The sequence below is a fragment of the Spermophilus citellus genome (assembly GCF_964194105.1).
Source record: "Spermophilus citellus genome assembly, chromosome: 17".
NCBI lineage: Eukaryota > Metazoa > Chordata > Mammalia > Rodentia > Sciuridae > Spermophilus > Spermophilus citellus.
Window position 1 is genome coordinate 23,158,706 of NC_138199.1, and position 26,378 is coordinate 23,185,083.

Consider the following 26,378-nt stretch of genomic DNA (forward strand, 5'->3'; position numbering starts at 1 on the left):
GCAGCATGGAAATACTGTGAAAGCCTTAAACAAGCCAACAGAATGAAAACCCAAGTATCAGTTTTCACAGTGATTGCCTGTGAGTCAGAAGCAACCCGTTGGGCAAAGTTCTAAGTATTTTCTTTTTTTCCAGTCCCTTCTCACTCAAGAGGTCAATTCTTCATAGCTTTTCCTCCATCCAGCTTCTCTGTCTTATAAACAGCAAGGATTCCCCTCAGATTCTGGCATTCGGTTTTAGTAGTAAGTTTTCTCCCTTATCCACATCTCTAGTGATTTGAGTGGGCTTTTGAGAGAAGCTATATTAGAGTTCCCTGACTGGCTACCACCTTCCGTGTGGTACCAATTTTAGTTGCATGCCTGTGAAGTCCAGCAATCTTTACTGTTACCCTCATCTCTTCCATGGGCACTACCACATCCTACTTGGTGTAGGCTAATTCTGCAGGGGGCTGAAAACTCCTGTTTGTGCCTGACACTAAGCTGGGTCTCTGTCCTAAACTTGAATCCCTGTAACTCTACCATAGACACTAATGAAGCCAGGGTTTAATGAATTAATCTGTATCAAAAACTATTCTTTACCCTGTAGCTGACATAAACAAAATTCAAACAAATTCACATCATCAAAAGATTCCAAAAGGTTTATAAATGAATACATGACCAGTGTAACTCTACATCATGTAGAACCACAAAATTGGGAGGTTATACTCCATGTATATACAATATGTCAAATTACCCTCTACTGTCATGTATAACTAAAAAGAACAAATATAAAATTTTTTTAAAAAAAGGTTCCAAGGAGTATATGGCACATGTCTAGATTCCCAGCAACTCAAGAATATGAGGCAGGAAGATTGTGAGTTTAAGGTCAGTCTAAGCAATTTATGGAGCCCCTAATCAATTCAGCAAGATCTTATGTGTAAATAAAACACAAAAAAGGAGAAGAGATGTGACTCAGTGGTTAAGATCTTCTGGGTTCAATCCCTAATACCAAAAAAAAAAAGAGTGATCTGCAGATTCAAATGATATCATCACACCTCACTCTGTCTCTCAACTGTTCTTTCCTCTGGATTGACTTCCTGCTCAAGCAGGCAGGTCCTACTACCTCATGGTGAAAACAGGCCACCAGCACCTCAGCACCTTGCGGGGAAAAAATCCCAAAATTTCCTTGACCTCACAATGCTGAACAACAACAGCAACACAAATAAATAAATTTTAAAAATGTATTCTTCATGGAACTGGCTTGGAGTGTACAATGATCACTGAGTCAAACATTAAGCCAGAGGATACAATGTTCTAACAAAACAGGCCTCAGTCTCAAGTCTACCTTGAGAAACAGAAAAGAAGGGATCAACAAACAAATATTAAGAATATGATATGAAACCAGGCACTATGGTGCATACCCGTAATCCCAGCACTTGGGGAGGTGAGGCAGGTGGATCATGAGTTAAAAATCAGCCGCAGCAACTTAGCAAGGCCCTAAGCAACTCAGTGAGACCCTATCTATAAATAAAATACAAAAAAAGGGCTGGAGATGTGCCCCCAGTGGCTAAGTGCCCCTGAGTTCAATCCCTGGTACAAAAAAAAAAAAAAAAAAAAGAATATAAAATAAAAAGAGAACTGAAGCCTGCTGTCATCTTTTTCATTTCTTTCTGGGAGGAACTCTCTCTGTGTGACAGATGGAAATGATGAGGCCGCTGTACATCTCCTCTGTGCTGCCTGGTTTACAGAATACTCTCCTTGTCCTATGGAAGCCTTACAACCAGCTCAGGAGGAACTCTACCCTTTATAGAGATGAGGCAATTGAGACTTAGAGACATGAAATGGCTTGGTCAAGTCTTTTAAACAGATAAAGAATAAAAGGGGGACTATGGAGAGTGTGTTCAGAAAAGAGGATAAAGACACTGATACCAGGCAACTTGCAGTGTGTGACTAGCTCCCCTACCTGTTCCATCACCACACCCCCGTCACCTCACCAACTGCAGCCCCAAAGCCTCCACCACCTCCACAGGGCCTCTCTCCCTTATCACCTTGATCCTGCCAGTTTCTACCACACCTCTTCTCTGACCTTTACTCATGCTCCAACTTGTTTTTTTCTTAACCCAAACACCTCAAACTCACTTTCACTCACTGACTTGTCATGTGTGCCCACTGTGTGGGGCTCTCCCTAATACCTCTTTCCTTAGTCTGCATTGTGGAAAATGCCCTCCTATTGGTGCCTGATGGGAAGACCTGGAACACTGACCAACTCAGCTTGCAAGTCTTGCTCATGCCTGGTTTCATTGGTGGGGGATTGATGGTGAAGATTCTAGAGCACAGGCTGGTGATCCGGGGCCTGGGCACCACTGTAAGGGGTTCTGAATGGGAAGGGAGGGGAGAGAGAAAGTAACCCTCCAGAGGAAATGGCAAGTGCTTGGTGGGGACTAGGAAAGTAACCAATCCTCCCCCTACACACTCAGAACTCTGGAGGCAGCCCTGCAGGAGCCCCCAAAGACCTGAGCTGAATGCCTGAAGGGAAGGGGAAGGCAGAGAGCGGAGGCTCAAGTCTCTAAAGAGCTTCCCTTCTGGGTCAAAGCATGTCCTACCTGACCCTTCCTGCCTCTGCAGCTGAGCAGATGTTGGGGACCTCTCACTACAAGGGTAGAACAAGAAGGAGCAGCTAGTTGTGTGGGAGGTTATCAGGACAGGGTAATAATAGGCATGAGGGGTACAGCAAAAAGGTCTGGAGCCAGGCAGCGATGTCACCCATCAGTCACAATACCTATCAGCTCAGTGCTGTCCTTCCCTCCTCCACATCCACTCACTCTCAGCCCACATTCTGGATGCCCACTCTGGCTGGGTGCTAAGAACAAACTCAGAAGCAGGTCAGTAGGGCAGAGAAATTGCTCCCAAGGCTTCTTGGAGATGAGGACCTGCTGGGAGAAGTGGAAGAAGAGGGGACACAGACTTCCTGGATCTACTCCTCTAACTCTTTCCTCATTTAGAGGAAGTTTTAGATGGTCAACTAGTGTCATATTTTTGTGGGGTAAAGATGGGAGATCTACCCAGCGATACGTTCCCTCTTTTCAGGACAGATGACAGATAACATTCTCTAGAAGGGGTCTCACCTCATCCCTTTTCCAGGTCACACCTCTATTAGCTAAGCGGGATACCTCTCCTTTACCTAGCAACTCCTTCTTGCCTTCTGAGGTCTCTTCTACTCCCCATCTGTTGCATGGATTTATGGCTGTTGGACTCTACTCCAGCTCTCTGACCTGAACTCTCTCTGAGATGTCACACTCCCCCAAGGCTACACACTTGCTCAGTGTCACATCATGTCCCTTCTCCACCTAAACTACCCTCCACTTCTCCACCCAGCCTGACTACTCTTCTTCAAGGGTCATCTCCAAGGATTTGCTTTCAATATTCTCATTCATAGCTATCTTCCTCCCCCTCCACACCTTGAGTCACTCCCAAGAAGTACCACATGATGCCACAGGGACACAGACAAGATCCCTACTCCCCTTGAAGCTTCTGTTCCTTTGTGGGTCAAATGGAATGAAAAAAGCAAGACCCGAAGCCCCATGAGAGCCAGGACTGCCTGTTCTGTTGGTTGCTGTGTGCCTGGTGCCTAGACCAGTGCCTTCACCCAACAGGAACTGCATTAATAGTCACTGAGAGAATGAAGTAGTCTGCAAGATCATCAGGCAGAAATGGGTGCCATCAAAAATAAAAATACATAGGGCTGGAGGTAAGCTCAGAGGTAGAACACTTACCTAGCATGTGTGAGACACTGGGTTTGATCCTCAGCACTACTGCAAAGAAAGAAAGAAAAAGCCAGGTATGCATGGTAGTACATGCTTGTAATTCTAGCAACTCAGGAGACTGAGACAGGAGAATCACAAGTTTGAGGACAACCTGAGCAATAAAAAATTAAAAGGGGTGTAGTATGCCTTAGTGGAGAAAACCCCTGGGTTGCTAGTACTGGGGGGGGGGGGAGAGAGAGAGAGAGAGAGAGAGAGAGAGAGAGAGAGAGAGAGATAAGAAAATCTAACACTGATTGAGATCAACTTGGGAAAATTAGAATACCTATAATTTATATATATTAGTATATATATATATGGAGAGAGAGAGAGAGAGAGAGAGAGAGAGAGAGAGAGAGAGATAAACACACTAATGATGTTGCTCAGTGGCAGAGTGCCCTGGATTGTTCAATACCTAGTACCACAATCAATCAATCAATCAATCATAAAGAGTTCTTAGGGCAGGATATTTGGAGATTTTTGTTTTTGTTTTTTGGTTCTGTGTTGTGTGTGTGTGTGTGTGCGTGTGTACTGGGATTGACTCAGGGCCTTGTGAATGCCAACCACATGCCCTACTACTGAGCTACATCCCCAGCCCTTTATTTTTTATTTTGAGATAAGGTCACCCTGTGGTGCCAAGCCTGGCTTTGAACTCGAGTCCTGCTGCCTCAGCCTCCTGACCCGCTATGTTCACAGGTATGCTCCATTGCACCCTGGCAAGAATAAGTTTAATCTGGTGGTGGCATGTAGCATAAAGTGTGAAGTGGCATAGGGAAAGAGCTACAAGAAATTAGTAGGGAGGCTGAGAACATCTTCCATATGGAATGTAATTAGGAATTAAATGGGAGAAGAAAGAGAAAGGATTGATAGATTCAGGAGCCATTGAAGGAAAACTCAAGAAGACTTGAGGTCTAATTCAGTGCAGAAGGACTAGAATTTTTCACCCTAGGTGACCTGGTGGGTGACATTTTTCAATTATAAGGATGAGGAAATCTAAGGGAGATAAATTTGGGAAATATTATGAGGTCATGTGATGTAGGCTGAATCTGAGTTACAACTGAGATATTTGAGTAAGCATATCCTTCAGGTAGTTGGATTTGGATCTCTAGGCATATGCCAGTGACTATTGGCAGAGGCAATAGTTCCTGGGAGGGTAGACTTCCTTTGGGAAAAGTCACAGGAAGAAAAAAAAATCAGGGGTTGGATCTAAGGAAATCTCACAATTCACATCACAGCATTTGTGAACATATTCTTTCACACTCCACCATGTCCTAGCTCACCAGACCTTCCAATACCACTCCTCTTCCCACTACTGAAGGCATTTATAGCTAAGGAGCATTTGTTGTAAATCCTAAGAACCACTCTCTGAGGTAGATTTTACCAACCCATTTTATACAGGACAAAACTGAGACCCAGAGAAAGCAATCAGTTCATTGAGTGTGAAGTAATGTACCCCTGGCCTTCAATCTAGGGCCTCCTGATTCCCATTCAGAAAGGCACCTACCATATGTCAAAGTTTATGGGGAATATTTAATAGTGAACCCAATCCTTAAGGAACCTGCAGTATGGACAGAGATAAAGTAGGCACATAAATAATGATAAATCGAGGTAGAACCCAACAATGTTCCAGGATAGGTAGATATAAGGTCTTCCTATAGTCCAAAGGGTTGATGACACAATGGGCAGCTTCCATAGGAGGTGAAGACCTTGAGGATCTGGGCTGGGGTGGAGGGTTCACACTATCAACTGACTCTTGTCCCACAGGTGCTGATCCCAGGGATTGTAGCGATTCTGGCAGCAGCTGGACATCTTTCCTGGGTGAGATCCAAATTAAGAGGAGATTCAGCCAGGCATGGTGTGCTCACATGTAATTCCAGTGACTTGGGAGGTTGAAGCAGGAGGATCTCAAATTCGAGGCCAGCCTCAGCAATTTAGCAGGATCTTCTCTCATTTATCAGAAATAAAAAGGGCTGTGGATCTATATCAATGGTATATTAAATGGGTTCAATCCCCAGTGCACCCCTGTAGCCCACCCCCTCAAAAAAAGGAGAGAGAAATTGAGAATTGGGTCTTTGAACCATTCTCTCACATGGCCATAGCGCCCTCTACAGAATTTCTAACCATGGGCTGGGGATGTGGCTCAAGTGGTAGCGCATGCCTGCGGCCCGGGTTCGATCCTCAGCACCACATACCAACAAAGATGTTGTGTCCGCCGAGAACTAAAAAGAAAAAAAAAAAGAATTTCTAACCACCATGAATCTCCACTGGCTCTTGGTTTTGCCTAACTTCAAGGCCCAGGTTTATGTATTTATTTTTTAATGTAGTCTCAGGCATTTTGTTACAGGACTATGTCCCCAGTTCCAGAAATGTATGTTTAACCTGGCTGCAGAGGAGCTTTTCAAGGTCAGGTTACGAGTGGGAAGGGGTCACCCTATTCAGCCTACCTTCCACACCCCGTCCAGGTGCTGCATTCTGTGTTCTCCTCAGCCCTTGGAATGCTTGGTTACCGCCCATGTCCTGCACAGGCTGTGGAAAGGGGGTTCCCTCTGGTGGAATGGGCTGGCTGGGAAATAAAGACTAAGAGAAATAAAATGGTGAAATAACCACAGAACACAGAAAGTAGTTTCAAAGCAGGAAGGACAGGCAAGCTGACCAGACGGATCCAGCTTCTAACACTCAAAAGAGCCCATACCTGCTTTACTTATATCAGAAGATATCAAAGAAATTCTATAGAATGTTCTTCACCAAAACAGGTTATACGTGGGAGCAGGTAGACTGCTCAGTTCCTAACAGGTTACACCCATCTCTGGTGCAACTATGGGGGGACTTTCTAGCAGAGTGGAAGAGAGGGTCACATGCATTGGGTGGTCTGTCACCACAGGAGAGCCACAGGAAGATTGCAATACCAGACCTATTTCCATCCTGACTTCCATGCCAAGAAAAGGTCTTCATGTATTTCACAGATGGCTTCTTGGACTTGGTGCCATGAACTGCCTCTCTTGGAAGTGGACCTAAATGTTCAATGAATGGCAAGTCGGCCTACCACTTCCAAGAAACCTTGTAAGGGCTAGCCTATATTTTGATTCCCATTCTCTGCATCTCCCCATTCCCATGGCTGGGAAACCTGGGTGCTGAGCTTTCCTCCACATAGGCTTAAGTACCACTTTGTAAATTCCATTCTGCACATGCAGGGGGACGGAGGTGGGGGTAGGTCACCACATTAACCCCTTCACTCTCTTGACCCTGCCTATCCATGGAGGCACTTACATGAGCAGCTGTGAATACTGGAATTTATGCAAGGAGCCACCCAATGATGTGCCCTGAAATGTAATACTTTTCTCATATCTGGTGGTTGCCTCACGCCTGGAGATAGTGCTGTGAGGCCTACAACTGGTGAACCCTATTATTTTACCATTTGTCTGAAAGCACATGAAAGAGAATAAAAAATGATAAACTGGAGGGGGCAATGCTTTATTTTTAGTTGTTGATGGAACTTTATTTTATTTATTTATATGCTGTGGTGAGATTTGAACCCAGGGCCTCATACATGCCAACTGCTCTACCACTGAGCCACAGCCCAGCCCCACAGTCTGGACTCTTATCTCTCCAAATAAAAATGAATTTTTACAGCTTTTTACAGTTTTAACCTTTTACAGCTGTCCCCCATGAGTTAAAAGTTTTAACCTACATAACTAGACCCTGACTGTCTGAAGGGCATACCTACAAGTTCCAATGATGGAATCACCCTAATTGTACCCTGTAAAACCAAAACACCCTCCGTAACCGGTGGCCTTTTTGCATCTAGAACATGAGTCCCCACGGGAGCGCCGAGTCCTCGAAAAACAATAAAGTTGTGCATCTTCCAGAGGAAAAATGTTGGCCAGTCATCATGAAGATCTGGGTTTTGTACGGTTTATCCAAACCTTGTCATGGGAAAAGCTACTATTGCAGGCAAGGTAATAGTAGAGTGGGGCAGAAGGACAGGTAAATAACCAAATCCTTCATTCCAGACTCTGGAAGGGAATTATGAGTTGGGGCCATGTCATCATATCTGGCTACCTCCCGCTGGAGTGGGCAGAGTAGGGGATCCCATGTCAGAAATCAGGAAGAATATAAGGAGGTGAGAGGTATTTTAGGCTCTTACATAGTCCTACATCAACATTTTATTAATTGTTTGACCACCTAGAGAAACTTCTGTAGAAAATTTAAAGCCATCTTTACTCTTATTTGTTTACCTAAGTTAGATTGAACTTCTTTTTTTAATCATGTGAACTAAAGTTATTTGGATCCATTTTTCTTTTAAATTTTAATTTATGATGCTCATTTATCTATATGCCAATTTTGATATCATGTGCATGACATATGGACACCTGCACATATGTAGACATGACAATACACAGGTGTGCACGCATACAGAAAACAAAGACCTTGTATCGTTTTTGTAGGCAGATTTCCACTGTAATGCTACAGATGTTTATTAAAACCTATTAGTTTGAGAGATAACCCTTGTAAATTGGCCTCTGAACAAAGCAGAGTGTAAAAAAAAAAACAAAAAAAAACACAAGAGAGATGGAAAAAATAGGACTGCTCAGAAAAACACATTAATCTAGGTGCACAGGATGAAAATGTGAATTCAACATAAAATCAGGAGTTCAAAAATATAGAATTTTTAAAAAATTAGGGGGAAAAATAAAACAGCCAATAATTACTCTAATAAAGCAGCATGTAGTTTATTTTTGGGCTCATATTAGTCAGTTCAGATATTGAAAGATTGAAAGAAACCTTTGAAATATTTGGATAAAAATTCTCAAGGTAAAGAAGACAATGGCTTGGATTTAAAGTGGCACTTTTTTTCCCCCTCTGTTCCAAGTCCTGTAAGCTGGAAAGGCATCCACCATTTACATTTCAATGTAAGATTTCGAGAGATCTGGCAAAGCCAAGGGAATCCACTGTTTGAGTTACACCTCATGCCTAGAGCATTTGAACCATTTTTATTCCCCAGTTGCTAATCAGGCCAGGCTTGCAGAAAACTATTAGGCATCTCCTTTATCTAAGCTGTGATCATATCATTCCTTACTATTACTTTTGAGGGTGAGGCTTCCCTTTGAACAAAAATAAAGAGAACAGAAATATGGGCACCTTTGCTGAGAAAAGTGTTTCTTTGGCTAGGGGACAACTTCCCGATCCCAGAGTGGTCAGAAGTCCCCTTACCCACCCACCCCCTTTTTTTTTGTTTTGTTTTGGCTTTTGTTTAATGTAGTTGTAGATGGACAGCATGCCTTTATTTATTTAATGTGGTGCTAATGATGAAACCCAGTGCCTCACACATGCCAGGCAAGTGCTCTGCCACTGAGCTACACAGTTCCATCCCTGAGTTTTTGTCTTTCCTTCCATGTACTCTGGCTGGGGCCTCACTCAGAATGGAGTATATTAACTTTCTAATAACTATTTCAATTTAAAGGAGGACATTTGTATAAGCACAAAATAATGGATGCAGACCTCAACAGATCCAGGTAAGTCATTTATTGTTCTTCGAGAACTCATTTTCTAGATGCAAAAAAAGGCCATTCATTACAGAGGGTATTTTGGTTTTAAAGGGTAAAATTAGGGTGATTCCATCATTGGAACTTGTGAGTATGCCCTTCAGACATTCAGGGGCTAGTTATGTAGATTAAAACTTTTAACTCAGGGGGGACAGCTGTAAAAGGTTAAAACTGTAAAAACTGATTTTTATTTGGAGAGATAAGAGTCCAGATTGTGGAGCTGGGGTTGTGGCTCAGTGGTAGAGCATGTGCCTGGCATGTGTGAGGCCCTCGGTTCAAATCTCAGCACTGCATATAAATCATCAATGGCGGTATCAGTGCAGGACCCTGGATGATCCAAAAGGCAAAGGGTCTTGGCAGGGCATTTCGAAAAGAGACTGGAATTGGTCTAACTTCTCTGAGGAAAAGAAGGCCCAGGTTGCATGAGGGACTAAAATGACATAAAGTAGCCTCTGAGTTGGAGGTCTCATGAAGAGAGAGGAAAAAAATGGAGTTTCATTGGAATGGGGGAGGGGTAAAAATAACCTAGAAAACATCCCGTTCCCAGTTAGGGAACCAAATGAAAGCATCTGAAAGAGAATACAAAAAGAAACAGAAAAATGGAGGGAGACCTCATGGACCAGACACATCTTTGGGGGCAAAATGGCAGAGGCAGGTCATCATGAGGGTCTGGGTGTGGTTTTTGTTGTTGAAACCTGAGAACATTTTAATTTTGCACAAAAATCTCTCAATTTGACATAACAGAGCCAACATTAGAAACCCCCGTGTTGCCAAAAAAAAAAAAAGAAAAGAAAGAAACCCTCACCAAATGAAAGTTAATAAAAGTGTGTCCATCTATGCCCATTACACCAACAGTGTCCATGATACTAGTTGATAGGGGGGTGTCTCATATCAAAGGGATCATCATCCTAGCCTGTGGGAGAAGCCATCTTTCCAGACGTATATCTTCAGGCCACAGAGCAGCCACAGAGCAGCCTCAACTGCACATGGCCTTCTGGTGCCAGGACTTCTCCTCACGTGACACTGCCATGGCCTTCCGGACCCTTTGGATCTCTTGGATAAGCAGGGAAAAGGCTTCCTCCACACCTTGCCGGGTCTTGGCTAAGGTCTCCACGAATGGGGCCCTCCAGCTTTGGGCCAGGGCTTCAGCAGCAGCATGAGCATCTCCAGTAGTGGTCACAGGGTCACACTTGTTGCCCAGCAGGACTAGGGGCTGGGGGTGGCGAGGACTCCAGGTGGCCCATATCTGCTATAGCTGGGTCAGAGATGAAGGATCATTGAGAGCAAAGACACCTAGCCCACCGTCACCAACTGCCAAGCACTTGTCACGCAGGGCCCTGTGAGTTTCCTGCCCTGCAGTGTCTAGCACATTCAGAATATAACTCCCACGGTCCAGGGCCACCTCCTTCCAGAAGGAATCTTGGGTGGTGGGGTCGTGGTCTTCCACAAAGCACTGGTGGGTCATCTGGATGGTCAATGCACTCTTGCCCACGCCACTTGCACCCACCACCACCGCCTTGTACTCAGGCAGTCGCTTGCCAACACCCTTGCGGTGTGACCAAGCCTCTCGACTCTCCTTTGAGCTAGGGCTCCATGTGCTCAAAGACATCAGGCTTTGTTGGCAGTTCCATGCCCCCAAACAGGCAGCTCAGGAAAGAGAGAACAGCAGGTTCTGTGTCCTGAAGAAGCGATGCATAGGGAAGCAGCGGGCGGATCTCGAGGGTCTGGGTTTTATAGGGTTTAGCCAAGCCAGATCATGGGAGGAGTTACTTTTGGTGGGCCATTTTAGGGCCAGGTGTTAGGAGGAGTTTAGGGTGGGGCAGGAGCACAGGTAGGTAACCATATACTTCCATGTCCACTTCACCTTTCAATATATATCCCTGGTAGCTCTAGGATTATTTTTGAAGGGGACATGTTTTTCTTGTCCTCTTCTCCCTCTATCCCCCACTAACCTGGGGACTGGAGATATCTGTGCTCCACAGGAAGGAGATGTCTGCCAGAGTTTCTAGGAAGAGAATATCTCCCAAATTAAACAAGTGAATCCTAACACACTATCAGGGTACCCTGGGATCCCCTGTCAGGGCACACCTGGAAGTAGGCAGAATCATAGCTGTCAGGAGCTGCCCTGGATGCAGACACCTTTGAGTCCTGATGCACGGGGTTCTGAACATTTATTGGATTCAGTCTGGCACAGTAGTGCCAGATCCTTATCCCAGCTTGGATAACAAGGTGTGGCTCCAGGAGTGGGCATCACCCACTGAAGATGAGTTACACTTACCTGTTCCTTTGTAATTCTACCCCTTTGCTCTTTTGGGGATAGAATGTTCCATGGAAACGCCCCTTGTGTTTCCCCTATATAAGAATAAAGAATTCCAGTGGCTGTCTCTTTCCACAGACCTGTAAGGTTGGAGAGCTGTCCCTGGATTTTGAAAAAAGTACTTCTGTGGGTTTTTATTCTTCCTTTGTCATTTTCTTTAGTGATTGGAATAGTAAGATTTGTGAACCCAGCATAGGTCACTAGCTGGGAGAGATGGTGATACACAGACTCTGAGACAAGAGTCCCCTGTGTTTCTCCTTTGCTAGCAAAGCCATAAAATAATCTTTTTTCTCCAAACTGTGTCTGCATTATTAAATGGCCATGAATTGGCATCAGGGACAAGGACCGATCTTTGGGTTACATTATTAGTTTCACTTGTGCCAACTGGAGGAAAAAGGAGGTGGGACAGCATAAGGTGGACTTGTTGAGGGACCTGCTTGCTTCTGGGTAAGTCCTCACTCCCTTTATCATTTCTACAGGGCTCAGCTCACTGAGCCTCCCTCCACTGACTGCCAGGTCATTCCTGCTTGCTCCAGGACCCCAGCCTGGCTGGCCCACTCCCTGCCTCCCTGGAATAAACTGCTTGGAGTCCACCCAACCCTCCCTGTTCAGAGTATGCTCTAAACAGCAGTGTGTGAGGGCCTTCTGAGCTTGGTGTTCTGTGACCCTGTTTGGAGCCCTCACACTCCACTTGTTATTTTTGTCACAGGTACTGAGCTACTAACTTGCCCAGGAAATACAGTGGTTAACAAGGTAGATGTGCTCTCAAAAACCGAACATTCCAGGGGTGGAAAAGGCCATCTTAAAGAAGCAAGGGATTATTACAATTGGTGGTTAACACATTTTAATGTATTCATTTATTATTGATTTATGCTCAATATTTGAAATTATTGAAGACAGCCTCACACAGGCTCTGTAAGTGCTCTACAGCACCATTGAACTACTACACCCCCATCAAGTTTTGTTTAATTTTGAGGCAAAGTCTCGCTAAATTGCCAAGACTGGCATTCAACTGATGATCTTTCTACCACAGCCTCCCAAGTAACTGGTAAGCAGTGTGCACCACCATGCCTAGTTTATTAGCACCTTTTCATCTCAGCCATTCTTTCTGACTCTTACTTGCAGAATGCTAGTGATGTCACTGAAAATCTTCCTGAAAAATTCTTCCAAATCCCACAGTAAATATTTCTTCAGAGAATCTCTCTCTTTCTTTCAGTCTTTGGGATGACGTATTCTTCTCTTGCTTTGAAGAAAAATTTCAGAACAACTATAATGTTTTCAAACATTATTAACATTATTTCATCCATACAAAGTTGCATTAAAATAATTTAATGAGTACTTGTGGACCACCCCCATACACAATTTTTCTCTCTTATTCTCAAAAGAAGTAACTTCTTGGACTGGGGACATGGCTCAGTGGGAGGAGGCTTGCCAAGTATGCAAAAGTCCCTGTATTTAAGGACTTTTGTCCTCAAAGAAGTACCACGTTGCAGGTGCAGTGGTGTGTGCCTATAATTCCTGCAACTTGGGAGGGAGGCAGAAGCAGGAGGATTGCAAGTTTGAAACCAGCCTGGGCAACTTGGTGAGATGCTAAGCAACTTAGCAAGACCCTGTCACAAATTAAAAAATGGTCTGAGGATGTGGCTCAGTAGTTAAATAGTCCTAGGGTCAATGCTCAGCGAAGAAGGAGAAGGAAGAGGAGGAAGAGGAGGAGGAGGAGGAGGAGGAGGAGGAGGAGGAGGAGGAGGAGGAGGAGGAGGAGGAGGAGGAGGAGGAGGAGGAGAAGAGTTCACTAGGACCGAGGGCTGAATCCCCTCTTCAGGTCTACATTGGGAAGACCTACTATCAGGACATGACAGTTGCTCTAGTAGTTCAACATTATTGCTAGTGATTCTGCTCTACCTCTCATCATTTTTACCTCCCACCCCCACCCCTCAGGACCCAGATTCTCTATCTCTGCTTCCCTGTCCTCAGGCTCCTTCCTCCTGAGGCCATGTGCCAGTTTCTGAATGACTGCTCTCTACTCATATCTCTTGCTGCACCTTCTGATTATTTGTGGTTTCTATTGCCTTATGGCATTTTTTTTTTTTTTACTGCTGTCATTCATACATTTCTCAGTTTGGGCACTCTTATAACTGAAAGTTTAGTCCCTATCCCCAATGTCAATTAATACCAATACAATGATGAGGACACAGTTTTGAGAAAAAGTTAAAATAAAGTTTACTGCTTTGCTACCAGAGGAGAAACACAGGGGCTCCTGTCCCAAAGACTGGGACTCTCCCAATCGAGAGGAACAAGGGGCTTTTAAAGGAACTTCAAGGGTTACATTCCAGGGCCCAGGATGGCATATTAGGATTCGCTTGCTAATTTGGGAGATATTCACTTCCCAGATGCTTAGCAGGCATCTCCCTCTTCTGATGAGTGTGTTCAAGCGCAGTTAACCAGAGGAAGAAAAGATAACACTGTCTCCCCAATTTTGTTAGGGAGGGGGAGAGGGAAGAAGAGAGAAAAAATATTTAAAAAATAAGCCTTCGAGGCTGGGGATATGGCTCAGTTGGTAGAGTGCTTGCCTTCCATGCACAAGGCCCTGGGTTCAATACCAGGATGACTACTACTACTACTACTACTACTACTACTACTACTACAACAACAACTACTACTACTACTACTACTACTACTACAACAACTACTACTACTACTACTACTACTACTACAACAACAACTACTACTACTACTACAACTACTACTACTACTACTACTACTACAACTACTACTACTACTACTACTACTACTAATAATAATAATAATAATAATAATGATAATAATAATAATAATAATAGTGTCTTAGAGCAATAAGGGTACATTCAGAAGGTGAAGGAACCACCGTTAAATTTCCCACTGTCAATTTCTATCTTCCATTTCTATGGAAAAGTGGGCAGTGACATCTCCAAGGTACTTCATGCTGAGGGTGATGTTGGGGGGAAGTGACCCAAAATCTTTGTTTTCTGTCAGATGGGGAATGAACAACAGCAGTCCAAAGGTCCATGGTAGCAGTTGACAAGTGACTAGACAAGGTTTATGCTAGGACAACAATAAACAAGAGAGCAAAGCATTATTTTTTTGGTAAACAATTAATATGAAAACAATTTATTTGCCAGTGTCTGGAATGCAGGACAAGCTTGTGTCTCTAGAAGTCCTTTGTGATAGTTAAATATTAGGCACTCTCATTAAGTACCCTTTCTTTACAGCCTCCAGCTTTACTTACTTTTGTTAGGACTGACACAAGTGTGCATCTTAAGTTACATTAAAAAAAATGGTTTTCCTTTTTAATGTCCACGTAGGACTGTGTCCAGGCTATTCTCTCCTGCCAGGTGTTTAAGACCAAGTTGGTCAAAACTGACCTTGTTCCTATCTAGTCTGAAGAATCAGCCGAGACTCCTCAGAGATGACTCTTGGGGACATATTTGAAGCCTCCTGGCTCCTTTAGGTTTCCTCTATCAGTGGTGCCATGTGCCAGGATGGGTCAGATCAGGGTCTTGATGACCACACATGTGACTTCTCTTGGAAGTTTTAGGCATTTCATTCTCCAGTGACCCTCCTCTTTGCATAATATGCACCACCAGTTGGCTTTCTGTTCTCTTGGGTCCCTTCAATCTTTCTGATTGGCAGATCAGGTGACTCACCAGAATTTCAGAGGGATTCCATCATTCTCTGGGTGCTGGCTGAACTTGGAGGGCAAGGGCCAAATATTGGCTGATTTTTTCCTGGCCCTTTCACTTCCTTGACTTTGGTCTCCAAGTTTCTGATTTTAAACACTCAGCAAGCCAGTATTATCAGCTTATGGAGGGAGTAACGGTTATAACTTTAATATCTGCAATTTTACAGTTACCCTTTCATTTAATTGGATTAGCATCTGTACTGGAACTCAGCATTATATATTCTTTGTCCTGTAGGTGATGGCTTATTCTCTCAAATTAACCCAATTTTTTTTCTTTTAAAAGCAGTGCCTCTGCAAAACATTAACCAGCAACCTTTATAAAGTTTACAAGGAAAATGCAAAATGAAATTAACAGAGCAAAAACATACTCAGTTTGTGCAATAGCTATGAACCATGAAAAATGACTTTTATAATCTTAAACCTTTACTTAGTTAGATATTATATTCCCTCTTTGAGATCACAGTAATCTTTACAACAAAAATCAATCCTTTGAACACCAGTTTTAAATGAGCTGAAGTCTAGCCTATTTTGGAGCCACTCTAACATGGAAAATGGTGGGAGGCAGAGCCTTATTTCAGGTAAGCGGACTCTTCACAAATAACATAATACATCATAACATCTGAAATATTAATCAAAGAAAAGCTTAGAGATTTTAACCCTTTTCTGTGAGAAAGTGCCAAGATGTTTTCATGTTTTACAATGTCCACTAAAGATCAGGCTCTCATTCACTTTTAAAAATACATTTAAATTTCTACCCCAGTGTAAAAAGTAACATAAAATTTCACATACATCTTATTGATAACTGGTCCAGTTACAGAACATTAAATGACATAAATAAATCTCCAATTAATTTTTTTAGAGAGAGTGAGAGAGGAGAGAGAGAGAGAGAGAGAGAGAGAGAGAGAGAGAGAGAGAGAGAGAGAGAGAATTTTTAATATTTATTTTTTAGTTCTCGGCGGACACAACATCTTTGATGGTATGTGGTGCTGAGGATCGAACCGGGTCGCACGCATGCCAGGCAAGCACGCTACCGCTTGAGCCACATCCCCAGCCCCTCCAATTAAAATTGTTATTGTTTTAAGTTTAAAGTTACCATTTTAGACAATTTTAGTTTGGGGAACATAAGCTTGGTAAAGTGCTTTTCCAAGCTTTATATTTTAAAATTTCTATACTAGAAGAAATGAGTATACTTAATATACAAAGAACTAATAGTTAGCATCACCATTACACAGATGTCCTTTGTATTAATTAAGTTTAATTTTTCACAGTAAAATTCAGAATTCATGGATCATTACAGGTTTGCAGAGTTTATCAGTACTAGCAAAAAATCAAATGAATAGCCTTAAATCTCTTATATATTTAGGGAACAGTGTTAATGATCAGAACTAGTTAAAGCAGACAGATATAAGCCAGTTTTTCAAATGGCAGTGTGGCCCTTTTTATGCCAGATGCAATATATAAGAGAGCACTTATTGGTCAAACCTATATGAACTTTCATTTTATAAAGTTTTACAGAACATTTAGATAAGATTCAGCAAACATATTTCGTTTCAGATGTATTTATATTTCTATCACATATATTCAGGTTATTCATGAAAAATCAAGCCTGGTCAAAATTTTAAGTTATCTGTTTCTCTAACAATGAAAAAACCTAAAGGTAATGGATATCACAGTTTTTTATAACTCTCAAGACTTGTACAAATTTTACTCATCAGAGTGAGATTTTTTTTTAACAGGCAGGATAGGCAGAGTAGGAGATCTGGAAAAGTTGACTCAATTCATATTTTAAACTGGCCAGAAGAGAATGGATTCCCAGAATCCCCATTAATGTCTCTATATTAAGGGGTTATCCCCTCCCCCTGGGGGCAAGTTATTTCCTCCTAAAACAAAATCTTGATTAAGATAACATTGATCATTGATTTTTATCCCAAGAGAGAAATCAGACAGTCTGGCATATTTTTTAAAAACTGTGCCTTAAATCTTTTTCCCTTCCAGTTTGAGCTCAAGGGGTAAGGAACATAGGTTATTGTTATTTGACCAGTTTCTATTGTCATCATCAGAATGTCATCAACTTTAAGTGAGTTCCCCACTGTCAATTGTACCCAGAGATTCTGTCATTATATGTGTATGTATCTGGGGCATTCTGTCCAATAAAAATCACATTGCCCATACAAAGATTCTTAGGGACCTCTCTTTGCAGAAATCAGCAGAGCCAAGACATAGGTGCTTGAATTCATGTATTTTAGATTTGGGGGCAATAGGTAGAGCTGCACCCAGAAGTGTTTTCTGGTCAAATAGAGCATCCAGTGAGATCTTTAAAAGGGGAAACTATTTTGTCCCAAGGTTATAATTTTATTTCATAGAACTGTAACCTATTGCCCCACTCCTTGGGACTGGCAACTTTTATCTTTTACCCCCCATTAAGATAGGCTAGTTAACTGGGCACAGTGGTGTACTCCTGTAATCCTAGTGGCTCAGGAGGCTGACAGGAGGATTGTGAATTTAAAGCCAGTCTCAGCAATTTAGGGAGGTGCTAATCAATTCAGTGAGAACCTGTCTCCAATTAAAATACAAAGTAGGGCTGGGGAAGGCTGGAGTGGTGACTCAGTAGTAAAGCACTTGCCTGGCATGTGTGAGGCTCTGGGATCAATCCTCAGCACCTCATATAAATAAATAAATAAATTAATTAATTAATTAAAATAAAAAGACTCATTTACAACTAAAAAGTATTTTTTAAAAAGGGGAGTGGGGGCTTGGGATGTGCCTCAGTGGTTGAGTGCCCCTGACTTCATTCCCTGGTATCAAAAAAAAAAAAAAAAAAAGAATTTCTTTCACCTCCAAATGGTGAAAAAAGCAAGAACACGAATAAATAAATTTAAAAATGAATTCTTCATGGAACTGCCTTGGATTGTACAGTCATCACTAAACCAACGTTGAGGCCAAATAATGCAATGTTCTAACAAATCAGGCCTCAGTCTCAAGTCTACTCTGAGAAACAGGTAGTAGTCTCTAAAGGAGAGAGGATCAATGAACAAATATTAAGAATATAAAATGAAGCCAGGCATGATGGTACATGCCTGTAATCCCAGACCTTGGGAGTCTGAGGTAGGAAGATCATGAATTCAAAGCCAGCCTCAGCAACTTAGTGAGGCCCTAAGTAACTCAGTAAGACCCTGTCTTAAATAAAATACAAAAAAGGGCTGGAGATATTCAGTGGTTAAGTGCTCCTGGGTTCAATACCTAGTTAAATATATATATGAAATAAACTGACAACTGAAGCCTATTGTCATCTTCTTTATTTCTTTCTGGGAGGAACGCTCTCCATGTGACAAAGGGAAATTATGAGGCCACTGTACACAATTTTTGAGCTGCCTAGTTTACCAAATATTCTCCTGTCCTAAGCAATTCTTACAACCAGCTCAGGAGGCAAGTGGTACCACTCTACCCTTTATACAGATGAGGCAATTGTGACTTAGAGACATGAGATGGCTTGGAGATATGTTCAAACAGGTAAGGAATCAAAGAAAGACTACAAACACCTGGGTACAGAAAAAGAAGTCATGGACACCAGGCAACTTCCAGTGTGTGACTAACTCCAGCAACTGCTGCCAATCAGCATCCACCCCTACTCCTCACAAGCTGCGGCTGGTGATAAGGGCCTCTCTCCCTTATCATCGTGATCCTGCCAGTTTCTACCACATCTTTTCTCCAACCTTTACTCATGCTCCAGCCTGTTTTCCTCTGGACCCAGGGACCTCAGGCTCACTTTCATTCACTGCCTCACCATGAAACCATGGAACCGTGCTTGCTGTGTGGGACTCTTTCTAACTACTCTTTCTCTAGTCTGCATCGTGGCCAATGCCTTCCTACTGGTACCTGATGGGAAGACCTGGAGCAGTGACCAACTCAGCTTGCATGTCTTGCTCCTGCCTGGCTTCATCGGCGGGGGATTGATGGTGAGGAGTCTAGAGCACAGGCCAGTGACCAGGGGTGTGGGCACAACCATAAGGGGTTCTGGATGTGAAGGGAGGGGAGAGGGAAAAGGACAGAGCTCCAGAGGGGATGGCAAGTGCTTGATGGGGACAAGGGATGTGCCCCATCCTCCCCTACACACTCAGCACTCTGTAGACAGCCTGGGAGGAGCCCCCAAGGACCTGAGATGAATGTCTAAGGGAAGGGGAAGGCAGGGAGGGGAGGCTCAAGTCTCTAAAGAGCTTCCCTTCTGGGTCAAACATGTCCTACCTGCCCCTCCCTGCCTCTCCAGCTGAGCAGATGTTGGGGACCCTTCACTACAAGGGTCAAGCAAAAGGAGCAGCTGGTTGTGTGGGAGGTTATCAGGGCAGGGTAATAATAAGCAGCAAAAATGTCTGGAGCCAGGCAGTGATGTCACCCATCAGTCACTCTATCTATCAGCTCAGTGCTGTCCTTCCCTCCTCCTCATCCACTGTCTCTCAGCCCACATTCTGGATGCCCACTCTGTGCTGGGTGCTAAGGACAAACTCAGAAGCAGGTCAGTAGGGCAGAGAAGTTGCCCCCAAGGCTTCCTGGAGATGAGGACCTGCTGGGAGAAGTAGAGGAAGAGGGGACACAGATTTCCTGTATCTCCTCCTCCTCTCTTTCCCCGTTTAGGGGAAGTTTTAGATGGTCAACCTAGTGTCATATTTGTGTGGGGCAAAGTTGAGAGATCTACCCAGCAGAGTTTCCCTCTTTTCAGGACAGATGACAGAACGTTCTCTAGAAGAGGTCTCACCATGCCCCTATTCCAGGCTACATCTCTATTAGATAAATGAGGATAACTCTCCTTGAACTAGCAACTCCTTCTTGTCTTCTTCTCCCCATTTCTTACACAGATTCATGGCTGTTGGATACTATTCCATCTCTCTGACCTCAACTCTCTCTGTGATGAAACACTCCTCCCACACCTACACACTCTCCAGTGTCACATCATGTCCCTTCCTCAGCTTAAATTATCCCCCACTCCTCCACCCAGTCTAGCTACTCTTCTTCACCGGCAATCTCCAAGGAGGTGCTCCCAATGTTCTGACAGGTATCTTCCTCCTCCTCCACAACTTGAGTCACTCTCAGGAAATACCACATTAAGCCACAGAGACACAAGGTCCCTGCTCCCCTGGAAGCTTGTGTTCCTTTGTGGAGGTAAATATTACGAGGAAGCAAGACTAGAAGCCCCGTGAGAGCAAGGACTGCCTGTTTTGTTGGTTGCTGTATGCCTGGTGCCTAGGCTAGTGCCTTCACCTAACAGGAAATAGGTTAATAGTCACCAAATGAATGAAGATGATTTCAGACAGGAGTGGGTATCACCAAAAATAAAAATAAACAGGCCTGGAAGTAGAGTTCATTGGTAGGGCATGTACCTAGAATTTATGAGATGTTGAGTTTGATCCCCTATACGAGAGAGAGAGAGAGAGAGAGAGAGAGAGAGAGAGAGAGAGAGAGAGAGAATAAGCCAGCCAGGCATGGTAACACATGTCTGTAATCCCAGAAACTCAGGAGGCTGAAGCAGGGAGAATCACAAATTTGAGAACAACCTGGGCAATAAATAATTAAAAGGACTGAGATATGCCTTGGTGAAAAATACCCCTGAATCTGAATTCAATTGCCAGTAATGCAGAGAGAGAGAGAGAGAGAGAGAAGAAAATCATGAATTTGATTGAGATCAACCTGGGAAAATTAGATCATATAATATGGGGAGATGGGGGGAGAAGAAAAAGAGTTCGTGCTAAGGATGTAACTCAGTGGCAGAGTGCCCTATGTTATTCGATCTCTGGTACCCTAATAAATAAATAAATAAAGCTATCATAAACAGCATTTAGGGCAAGAAGTTTGGGGATTTTTCTTTTTGTTTTTTGGTTGTGTGTGTGTGTGTGTGTGTGTGTGTGTGTGTGTGTGTGTGCACGCGCATGCTGGGAATTAAACTCAGGGTCATTTGAATGTTAAGCACATGTCCTGCTACTAAGCTGCATCCCTAGCCCCAGCTCAATGTATTTTTACAAAGTGAACATACCCATCTACCCAACACCCACTTCCAAAACCAATTCATTCATGCACCTGTAGTCCCAGCTCCTCAGGAAGCAGAGGCAGGAGGGTCTTGAGGCTGACACTAGGAATTCCAGGTTGACTTGGGTGAAATGGAAAAACCTGATTCATACAACAAATGAACAAAAAACCCACAGATTATATTACCAGAATCCCAGATATCCTATCACCAGGTACTACCCAAAACTCACAGGGTTAACCATTATTCTGTCTTCTAACCCCAGAAACTACTTTGGTCTCTTTAGTATTCTATATAATATGAAATTATACACTATGTGTTCTTTTGTGTCTGGCTTCCTTAGTATAATATTATATTTGTGATAGCCACCCATGTTACTTTGTGTAGCTCTACTTTTTTATTTCTTATGCATTCTATCATGTGAATACACTTCAACTTAAACATTCTACTGTTGGTGGACATTTGGATAGTTCCCAGTTTGGGTTTTCTTTGCAAATAATGTTGCTATCGTCCTTCCTGTAGGTGCCTTAGGTGAACATATGTGATTATTTCCATTGTTGCTCTTAGAGAGGAGTAACACTGCTGACTCTTAACATTTGAAAATATTCAGTGCTAATACTGGCAAGTAGTTTTCTGAAGTTTTTTTTTAATCCATTAATTCCTATCAGCACAGTGTGAGAGTTCTAGTTGCTCCAAATCCCACTGAATTGAAGTTTATCCCTCTGGATCTTGTGTGGAGAATGGATAGTAGGACCTGGTCAGCCATAGATGCACAGAGATGAGACTAATATCATGGAGGGAAGACAGTACCTTCAAATAGCCCAGTGGCCATGGTGATGGAGAAAAGTGAGGCGATTTGAGCTATAAGAGTGTTGCCTCCTGAATTTATGGTGACACTTCTCTTTTCATGAAGATAGTTAGATGGCAGGGAAGAAGACAAAGACATTTACACCATAAAAGGAAGCTAATAATTTGGCCAAAAGTAAAATTCTCAAGGTGGATGATTTGAAATTGGTAAATGTGATTTGGGGGTATAACTCAGTGTTAGAACACTTGCTTAGCATGGGAAGACCCTGGATTAGATCTCCACCAAAACAACACACACATACACAAGTAAATCCAGAAGGCTATTCTAGGTATTTGTGGATCCTAAATCCTCCCAGTAAGTGACCTCACCACAGAGGGTAAACAGTGGGGTCAGCATTGGCCCTGAATCTGCCCTGACACAGGAGGAGGGGAGCGAGAGTGCTCCTGCAAATTTGGTTCCACTCATCAGGTGCTTCTCTGAGGTTGCTGGGGATGATATAACAGAACTAAAACTCTCAGCCCCTTCCCTGGAAAAGAACAAATCACTGCCTTGTATGTTGTATGCCAGACAAGACCAACAGTGAGGGAAGGATCAAAACAGCCATGGAATTCCAGGGATGGGAGATGAACAAAGAACCTGGCCTGGGCTATGAAGACAATGTCAAGGCTGGAGGCAGAGTGAGGAGCCTCAAAGGATTAAGAAACCCTCCTCGCAGAAGGCTCTGTGGCTCACATCTGTATTCCCAGTGGCTTAGGAGGCTTAGGTAGGAGGATCACAATTTCAAATCCAGCCTCAGCAACTTTAAAAGGCCCTCAGCAACTCATTGAGATCCTGTATCTAAAAACAAATATAATAATGGGCTATGGATATGGCTCAGTGGTTATGTGCTCTTGGGTTCAATACCCAGTACCAAAACAATACAAAAAAAAATCCTCCCCACCCCTGCCCTCCACCCCCAATTGAACTCAGCCACATTTTCCCACTGAGCTACAACCCCAGCCCTTTATTTTTTTCTGTTGAGATAAGCTCTCTCTGTGTTGCCAAGGCTGCTCTTCAACTTGCATCCTCCTGCCTCAATCTCCTGGATCTCTGGGTTCACAGGTGTGCCCTATCCCATCCTGGCAACACCAAGGTTAATCTGGTGGGGGCAGGAATGGTGAAGTGTGGGGTGGCATGGGGCAAGAGCTAAGGGGACTGAGTAGAGAGGCTAAGAACATCTTCCTCAAGGAACGTGATTAGGAATTGAATGGGAGAAGAAGGAGAAAGGACTGATAGATTCAGGAGCCATTGAAGCAAAATTCAAGAAGACTTGAGTTTGGCAAGGTGCAAAAGGATTAAAGTTTTCCAGCCTAGGTGATCTTGTGGATGACATTTTTCAACTAAAAAGGATGAGGAAAGCAAAGGGAGATGAATTTGGGAAGTATTATCAGGTCACTTCTGGTACAGGCTGAATCAGAGCTATAACCAAGACATTTGAGTGAACACATTCTTCGGGCAGTTTGATTTGGTTCTCTAGGCATGTACAGGTAACTGTTGGCAGGGGAATAGCTGATTCCCTGGCAGGAGTGATCTTCCCGTGGGAAAAGTCACAGGAAGAAAAAAAGTTCAGGGGCTGGATCTTAGGAAATCCCACACTCCACATCACAGCATTTGTGAGCATACTCGAGCATATCCTAGCTCACCAGACCTCCCAATACCACTACCTCTTCCCACTGCTGAAGGCATTTATAGCTAAGGAGTATTTACTCTAAAGCAGCCTTGACAGCAGGCCCACCAGTTACCATTAAATCCCCAAAGCAACTCATGACATAGATTTTACAAACCAATTTAACATAGGACAAACTGAGACCCAGAAAAATGAATCAACTCATTTGAGTGTGAAGTAGTGTGGCCCTTGCCTTCAACTCAGGTCCTCCTGATTTCCATTCAGAAAGGCATCTACCATGTGCCAAAATGTATGGGCAGTGTTTAATATTGAACCCACCCTTCAAGGAAGCTAAAATATGGACAGAGATAAGTAGGAAAATAAATAATGATAAAGTAAGTTAGAGACCATTCATGCTCCAGGAGAGGTTCAAAAGACTGAGGACATCTTAGGCCACCTCCAGAGGCGGTAAAGACCTTGAGAATCTGGGTTTGTTGCCAGATTCACACTATTACACTGACTCTTGTTTCACAGGTGCTGTGTCCAGGATTCAGAATGGTTCTGGCAGCAGTTGAACATCCCAACTGGGTGAGATCCAAATTAAAAGGAGATTCAGCAGGGCATAGTGTATACCCCTGTAATCCCAGTGGCTCTGGAGGTTGAGGCAGGAGCTTCTCAAGTTTGAGGCCAGCCCCGGGCAATTTTGCAGGATCCTCTCTCATTAATAATAAGAAATAAAAAGGCGGGGCTGGGGTTGTGGTTCAGTGATAGAGCACTCACCTAGCATGTTGTGAGGCACTGGGTTCAATCCTCAGCACTACATAGAAATAAATAAATTATATAAAGGTATTGTGTCCATCTATAAGTAAAGTTGAAAGAAAGAAAGAAAGAAAGAAAGAAAGAAAGAAAGAAAGAAAGAAAGAAAGAAAGAAAGAAAGAAAGAAAGAAGGGGGAGGGAGGGACGGAGGTGTGGATGAGGCTGGAGATGTGGCTTGGGTTTGGGCTGGGGCTGGGGCTCAGCTGGTAGAGTACTTGCCTGGCATGTGTGAGACAGTGAGTTCTCCCAAATAAATAAATAAAATACAGATCCATAACAACTAATAAAAATAATTTTTAAAGTGGGGGGGTGCTGTGGATCAATCTCAGTGGTAGAGCACTCCTGGGTTATATCCCCAGTGAGCCTGACACTCCACAGAGAGAGAGAGAGAGAGAGAGAGAGAGAGAGAGAGAGAGAGAGATTGAGGATTTGGTTTCTAAACTAGTCTCTCCCTGAGCCACAGCAGGCTCCACAGAATTCCTCACCGCAATGAGTCTCTATTGGCCCTAATTTTGCTTAACTCTAAGCCCTGGGTTTATAGGAAAATGTATTTTAAAGCACACTATTTCGGGATGGCTTCCCCAGCCCCCAGAATCTCTATTTAACCTGGCTCCAGAGTCACTTGGCCATGTGGCAGGGGACTGGGGATGGTGGGAGGCTCAGAGCTAGGCGCGGTCAGGCCATGAGTGGGGACGGGGCGGCCCTATTCAACTCACCTTGCACACCGGGTCCAGATTCCACGTTCCTGCTGGTGCTCAGTCTTTGGAATGCTTGGTGCCATCTACTGCCTCTCTGTGTCAGGAGTCGGTCTCAGAATTGGACCCAAATGCTCCATAAACGGCGAGTGGGACTATCACTTCCAAGAAACCGCGTAAGGCTTAGCATCTGTTAGCGACCCCCCCCCCAGTCTCTGCAGCCCATGGCTCCCATGCTCTTCCCACGTGGGTGCCACTGAGCTTCAGGAGAATTCCCTCCACGTAGGTCTAACTAACCTTTGAAATTTTCATCCTGTGAGTGGAGGGGACTGTGGTTGGCGGTAGGGTGCCGCCTGACCTCCTTCACTCACTGGATCCTACCTGTCCACAGAGGCGCTTACTTGAAGAATGATGCTTCCTGGAATTTGTGTGAGGAGCCCCTCAAAGTGGTTCCCTGGAATGTGACGCTCTTCTTCTTGCTGGTCGTTGCCTCCTGCCTGGAGATGGTGCTGTGTGGCTTACACCTGGTGGTAGAGCCCATTCATGCTCCAGGAGAGATCCAAAAGACTGAGGGCATCTTAGGCAACTTCCAGAGGAGGTAAAGACCTATTAATTTAGAACTTGAGAACTTCAGGACTAGATTATGGCCCTCCTTGCTCTGAGTCTTATTTTTGAAAAGAGACATGATTTTCTTTTTCTCTCCTTCCTCCCCCTTGCAACCTGGAGACAAGGAATAAGATTGCCTTGAGTTATCTGTGCTCCACAGGAAGGAGATGTCTGTCAGAGTTTCTAGGAAGAGACTATCTCCCACATTAACAAGTGAATCCTAAACACACTATCCAGATGCCCTGAGACCCCCCTTCTCAGGGCACACCTAGAATGTAGATTTTGAAGACATTCTTTAAAAGCCCTGTTTGCCCTGATGGGTAAAATCATAGCCTCTGGGACAGGACTCCCCTGTGCTTCTCCTTTGCTGGCAAAACAATAAAATTATTTTTCCTTTTTTCTCAAAACAGTGTCCTTATTATTAAATTGGCATGAATTGA

At 43.6% G+C, this 26,378-nt stretch overlaps 1 protein-coding gene and 2 pseudogenes across 3 annotated transcripts; 2 read left to right on the forward strand and 1 right to left on the reverse strand.

Annotated features, from left to right (window-relative positions):
* Positions 1-2,134: 2,134 nt before the first annotated feature.
* Positions 2,135-7,199, forward strand: LOC308635539 (transmembrane 4 L6 family member 5-like; annotated as a pseudogene). The gene is made up of 2 exons: positions 2,135-2,348; positions 7,036-7,199. The product of its transcript is annotated as a transmembrane 4 L6 family member 5-like (transcript).
* Positions 7,200-10,205: 3,006 nt separating this feature from the next.
* On the reverse strand, positions 10,206-10,950 carry LOC308635540 (GTPase ERas-like; annotated as a pseudogene). Its single transcript has one exon. The product of its transcript is annotated as a GTPase ERas-like (transcript).
* Positions 10,951-19,139: 8,189 nt separating this feature from the next.
* On the forward strand, positions 19,140-25,934 carry LOC308635541 (transmembrane 4 L6 family member 5-like; the record flags this gene model as incomplete). The annotated part of the gene is made up of 4 exons (XM_081269950.1): positions 19,140-19,310; positions 24,355-24,408; positions 25,372-25,508; positions 25,724-25,934. The coding sequence occupies 4 exons, from the start codon at positions 19,140-19,142 to the stop codon at positions 25,932-25,934; spliced, it is 573 nt and encodes a 190-aa protein (XP_081126076.1).
* Positions 25,935-26,378: the final 444 nt, after the last annotated feature.